A 6,289-nucleotide genomic window follows, 5' to 3' on the forward strand; every position below is an offset into this window, starting at 1 on the left:
ACCAAGTGAATGATTGACCATTAAGAGGTAGATCAATGAGAAAAAGCTTATCAACCAAACCCTTGAAAGTACAAATATCCCTAAGAGAGCTAGACCGCCCATTCCTTTCATTGATATTAAGGGTGACATTGAAATCACCACATAATACCCAAGGGAAGGGGTATTGGCTACGGACTCTCAATTTACCACCAACAAATATTTTTTTTCCTCTCTATCCATAGAAGCATAAATAGTGTAAACCGTAAATTTCTAATTCAGAGATTTACGGATAAGGATAACAGATATGGAGAAGATACCAATATAAGCAACTGCGTAGTCAAACATAGATTCATTCCATCCTAAGAGTACACTACCTCTAGAGTCAGAAACATCAAGACTAAGCCATGATGAGACCCTATTACCACCTAGACTTTTAGAGTACTAGGTCTAACAAAACTAAGCTTAGATTCTTGAATATCAACGGTGTCAAGACCAGCAAGAGAGATACCATCTCTAACTAACCTACATTTAATAGGGTCATTAGGACCTCTAACATTCCAGGAACCTATCTTCGTAAGAACAATAATACAACCACACTTTGACAAGGAAAAGAGGGGGATAAAAAAAAAAAATCCCCATCTCTCTCCACCTCCATAGACTTAAGTTTATCGGCCCCCTCCATTGGGATAGGCTCTTTCATGCCACAGTTAACAGAGATAGTAGCAATACCCAAGGCTGATTTATCATTGATAGGGAGGGAAATAGAGGTAATAGGATTATCCTCCTCGGGAATCGACCGTCGATTACACTGGCCGATAGGTGGCCGGACTACTTCTACCTCCGGCGCCACGTCAACCCGACCTGAAAAAAGAAGACCGTTCCCCTTCCCACTTCAACTCACGCTCGCAAATTTCCATCTTGTCATCAAAATCCTTCTCCTTCATTGGTCTTCCTACGACCTCCAATGAAGCTTACCCCTCAAGCAGACTGTTATCTTTTAGTTCCACTTACGTATGAATTTATTTCAATACTACCGTTCCCACATAAGGTTTGATTTGATGCGTGCTCAACATCTTGCACTTTCTCCACTTGGTGATGTTTCTAGCTAGGGCCCTCACTCAATTCAATTCATCATGATTATACTTTTGTAAATCACCTAGCTCCTCACATCCCCATCACAAGATTGTTAACTAAAGAATGACAATTCATATTTCCACCTCTAAAATGTTATGATTTGTTTATGATATAACTAATACTGCTACTAGTGACTTACAGTTATTCTTATTTTCAATTCGAGAATTAATTATAAATATGTACTGAATTATTCTGATTGAGATTGAAGTTTGGTCACATAGACGTCTAGTTGTAACAAAGGAGAAGCAAGTTTGGTTCTTTTACGCTAATTCAGTATTCTAGACCTCTAGCTAATTAATTTCATGTGCTTCTATGATTTGTTTAAAATAGCTTTTTTATTTTATTTTAAATTTTGGCCTTTTAGCCTGTTTAGTTATGTACCAGAGCAAGGAGCATTTGAGAGCAAAGAGAATGCAAACACGTCATTTTTGTCAACTGACAAGCAAAGAGAATAATGCTGGCATTTGAGAGCTCACCCGGTGGATGAGAAAACATGTCCACACCGTTTCAAGCAACAAAAGTCCCAATCTGTACACACCACCAACCATTAATAAAAAAAAAAAATACAGAAAACCCCAAAAAGTAATCAAAATGAAAGTCCAATGAAGAAGAAAAGAAAAAAAATTTCAAGAAACGAAATGACTATCTAACAATCCTACACCAATCTCTAAACTAAGTACCAAACACTTCTCTCACGGCCAGCTGCTGAGTTTGCTGCTGCTGCTGCTGGCAGCTGCTAGGCTCATCCTCAGACAATGAGCAGAGAATTGCTCTCGGTGGTGCTTGACTCAAATCTGACGCATAGATTTCTTTCTGTAGAATAGAACAGTAGGAGTTGAATGTAACCGGAGTTACGTTGAGCTCGAATCCCACTCCAAACAGGAAGTCCACTTCCAAGTAGTTCATCTCCATCAAGCTTATGCCTCCAACTTTTGCAAAATAGGTGTTGTTGTAGTATCTGCCAAATTTACTCAAGTATGAGAAATATACCGGATTAAGAAGAAAAAAAAATGCCGGTAATTGTGATATCAAAATCTATTTCAAGTATGTAATCGAGAGAGTCTACCTGCTTGTCTGTTTAGCATTTAGATGCTTCAGATTCATTCCAAACTTAACACTCATCATACTTCTCATGAATATAGAAAAACGAGACGTAACAGTCTATTACATAATAAAGTACTTTAACTGGCTTATTGAAATTTCAATATGAATTCCACTTTTGGTAAATATCATGTTACTTCGAATAAGGAAAACAAACTGCATGCACAGAATTTCTTGTGTAGATGCCAGTGGGCTTAAGATTATCAACGTTTCTTAATTCTTTGCTTGTAAATATCATCCTATTAATCAATTATTGGATCCATGTAGTTCAAAGAGAAACATCGTGACCACACCTGACCCCCAACCAATATACAATGCCATTTCTTTGATCAAGAATATTCCTATATCTTGTCTCTATCTTGTTATGTAATCACCTCAATGTCTATAACTACAAACTTTTGATAATATACCCACCTAGCAACAACTATAGTTAGCATTTAGACGGAACAACTGTATTTTTTTGGCCTTTTGGCAAGAACCACATGATAGCTCATAAAGTTACGTTAATACCCTCCATTGAGAATCCTCTCAAAACTCTTTGGGAGTAGAATGATACCAAGAATTGCTTTCAAGGCACGCCCACCTCACTCTTAGTTGGCAAAAGTAGGCAGGGTGGCTCATTCAACCAATCAATGTTTCTTCAATTTTGGTCCAATCATTGCCTTTCCTCTCAGAGTTCACAAAAGAATTTGAAAACAAAATAACTACTAGTCGAATTTCATAATCATCTTATTCATTATAAATCTATACTCATCAATTTTGATTCATATTTTTCTCTAAAACGATTTAGAGCAATTCATTAAATAATATATGGTTGTGACTGAGAAATCAAAACCTAAAAGAATAAGAAACTAGCTAAGAACTCTTAACCAAAGAAACCCATCAAGAATTCTCAATTTTTCATGTATAAAACAAGCAATATTAAACCAAATAATCAATCCAAATTTCAAAAAAAAAAAAAAAAAAACATAAGAACTCAATTAAGCTCAAAATTAATTAAAAAAAAAAAAAAAAAAAACATAAGAACTCAATTAAGCTCAAAATTACTACCACTCACATGTCATCCATGAACTTGACCGCGGCAAGAACGCTGGTGATAATAAACCGGTGAACATTGAAGGAATCAATGGAGACCGCCGGATTCCGGTGAAGAAACCGATCGAGGTAAATATAAGCAACCACATAACAAGACGGGCTACAATTGGCATACCGAAATATCCTCTCCAAGTATCCTCTCACTGATATTGAAGGCTTTGAGAGGCCTTGGAATGCTGAGCAAGCCGTGGTGGGCCTTAACAGGCCGGGTCGGGTTGCGTCGTTGCGGTCGGCGACACGTTGGAGGAGGGAGGAGAGGATGGAGACTATTCTTGGGACTCCATAGGGGTCTTCAATGAGTTTGCTCATTTTTTGTGTTTGTTTTGTTTGTTTGTTCTTTCTTCTCTTGAGAGAAGAGAAGAGAAGAACAAACTTAATTCTGAGGTTAGTTTTGGTTTTGGCTTGGAGAGAGAGGAGAGAGTGGAGAATGGAGATATATAGTGTAGAGAGAGAGAGAGAGGGGGTTAGGATGAGATTAGGGAAGGTTAAAAGTGAGGGGGTTAATGGGTTGAGGTGTATTAGGGAAGAGGTAAATAATTGGAAGATAGGTGATGGGATCTGATCTTGCATTGGAATTTGGAAGAGAGGAGGAGGATACTTAGGGACTAGTTGTCTTGTGTATAGGGTTTTGGGTGGATGAATTAGGGTGAGAGGAAAAAAAAATTTAATGTTGCACGTAGTGTTTTGTTTCTCTTTTAGCAGAAGATACTAATAATTTCTTTTCTTTCATTTTTATCCTCCGAAGAAGAAAAGATAGTATTGTCATCACTGTTGTTGGAACGTGCGCGGAATAATTAGACATCATCCAACATACAACCATAACGATATGATTCGTTGTCAAAAAATAGTGAAGAGATCACTATTTTTATCGCATTCATTGAATGTTCAATGGAGGTGATTTTTCTTTGGGTATAAATTATGAATGAGCGCAATTCGTGGTGTCATAAGAGTGCTAGATTTATAAATAATAATACTATTAGTTTGACAAATTTATGGCCGTCATAAAACAAAATTGTATCTCCACTATTTTTCTTTAGTAGATAAGATACAAATTCGATTAGATATGCACCAACGTTATGATTATATGCCTGATTTGAAATAAAGAGGATAAACAATCTTCAACATTATGAATTCTTCAGCGATGGATGTTATTACAATACAACACATCGAGTTTTGATTTGTGATATAAATCTCCCCATGCGGTTAAACAACCCTATTTTCTATTTTTTTTTAAAAAAGAAAGAAAGACCTAGGGTTTTCATCATTAAAAAAAAGGCCTTAGTTGTAATGTGACAGATTATAGTTAAACATGATTATTAGGATCCTAATTTCAAATGGGCATTTGAGTTCTCCTAATTTCAAATTATGATGATATCAAAATCAGTCAAAATCACGACTGTATAGTCCAGGTTGGTCACTAAAATCTGACACAGAGGAGAAATTCTGAGTGTCGGCAGAATGTTTCGATTTGATGGAAATTAAATCTCATGAGTTCCAAGATTTCCAACAAAATATATATGTTCATCAAAAAAAAAAAAAAAAAAATTGTCCCTTTGACAGTGTGAAAGAAACTAAGTAAAACAAATTCATATCCAACTAAAAATCAGCTGGTGTCCCTTTATAATGTTCGGATTCCTCAGATCCTTTTGTTTTAGTATAGAAACTATCATATGATAAGTTCAGAACATAGATTTTAAGGATATTGCAATGATCCAAAAATTATTATTCTCTTGATGTCCAACCATCCAAGTAACATGAAGCCAACAAAAAAGCATACGCATGAAAACCCCACCCTCACCTAACTTTCCTGCTGTATCATATGCTGTAATATATTTTTCGAGGGAAGTACAACAATCACATTTCTTTTTGCCTAATATATTGAGATCAATGTGATCTTTGTCCAAAATTAATAAACTCCACAATTAAGGGAGTTAGTTGGATGTATAATGAGAAAGAAAATTGCTTTCAGGCACAAAGCTAGCTCTCGTGTTATCCTGGCTAAGTCCTGCTGGCAAATTGAAGGCTGCGCTGTCTGACCTAGTGAGAGCCAAGAGTGTTTCAATTAACTCAAGCTAGCTACACACTTTTGCTTTGAAACTTAATTAAAGACTTTTTAAGGGTAAATTTTATAAAACCCCCTATAACATTTTCCGCTAATAATCAACAAAAATTACAGCCAATCTCTCAAATCTTGATCTTTCCTTCTTCTACCGTCTCAATTTTTCTCTCTTTTGGATACTTTCTCATTAAGTAGATGAGATCATAAAAGCATGAGCTTTCTGCCTGTATGGAGCGAGCGGTGTGGACCTCTTACCTACGCTCATAGAACTTGTACTCTAATTTATGGTTTAAAAAAAGCCAATACTAGCATAAGCAAAGCTAATTAAGAAGTGTAGGCGTCTAAAAATGCCTATTGGTGTCCGCACACAGCTCGAAACAAATAGTGGATGATTCAAGAAGAATTATCCAATTGGCCGCTGCGCACGTCAGTCAGCTCGCGCACGTCAGTCAACACGCACCTGTCGGTCAGCCCGCGCGCGTCAGTCAGCCATAAGTGACCAGATGCACTCGTCAGTCAGCTCGCGCGCGTCAGTCAGATCCAAAGTGCCCGACGCGCCTATCAGGCAGATCCAAAGTGCCCGTCGTGCTTGTTGGTCAGATCTAAAGTGACTAAACGCACTCGTCAATCAGCTCACGTGCATCGGTCAGCTCCAAGTGATCGAACACACTCATCAGTCAGCTCGCGCGCATCGGTCAACTTCAAGTACCGTAAAGAAGCTAACGAACGTATGAAACAAGTTAACAATGCATACAAGTCAACAAGACGATCAAATACACAAAACGGTAGAAAATACAAGTCCCGAAAAATCAAAAAACACCAAAGGTCAAAACCCTCGCGCCCGCGCGGTTCGGTCGCAACCGACCCACGCCCACGAGGGTCGAATGCAACCGACCCGCGCTCGCTCAGGTCGGACGTGTC

General features: G+C 37.7%; 1 protein-coding gene across 1 annotated transcript; it reads right to left on the reverse strand.

Moving 5' to 3' along the window:
- Positions 1-1,549: 1,549 nt before the first annotated feature.
- Positions 1,550-3,729, reverse strand: LOC109827127 (cyclin-P4-1). Its single transcript, XM_020394087.1, has 2 exons — positions 3,272-3,729; positions 1,550-2,071 (listed from the first exon to the last, which is right to left on the reverse strand). Exons 1-2 carry the CDS (start codon positions 3,616-3,618, stop codon positions 1,786-1,788), a joined length of 633 nt encoding a protein of 210 aa, XP_020249676.1. The 5' UTR covers positions 3,619-3,729; the 3' UTR covers positions 1,550-1,785.
- Positions 3,730-6,289: the final 2,560 nt, after the last annotated feature.

The sequence above is a fragment of the Asparagus officinalis genome, unplaced genomic scaffold (assembly GCF_001876935.1).
Source record: "Asparagus officinalis unplaced genomic scaffold, Aspof.V1 AsparagusV1_Un43, whole genome shotgun sequence".
NCBI lineage: Eukaryota > Viridiplantae > Streptophyta > Magnoliopsida > Asparagales > Asparagaceae > Asparagus > Asparagus officinalis.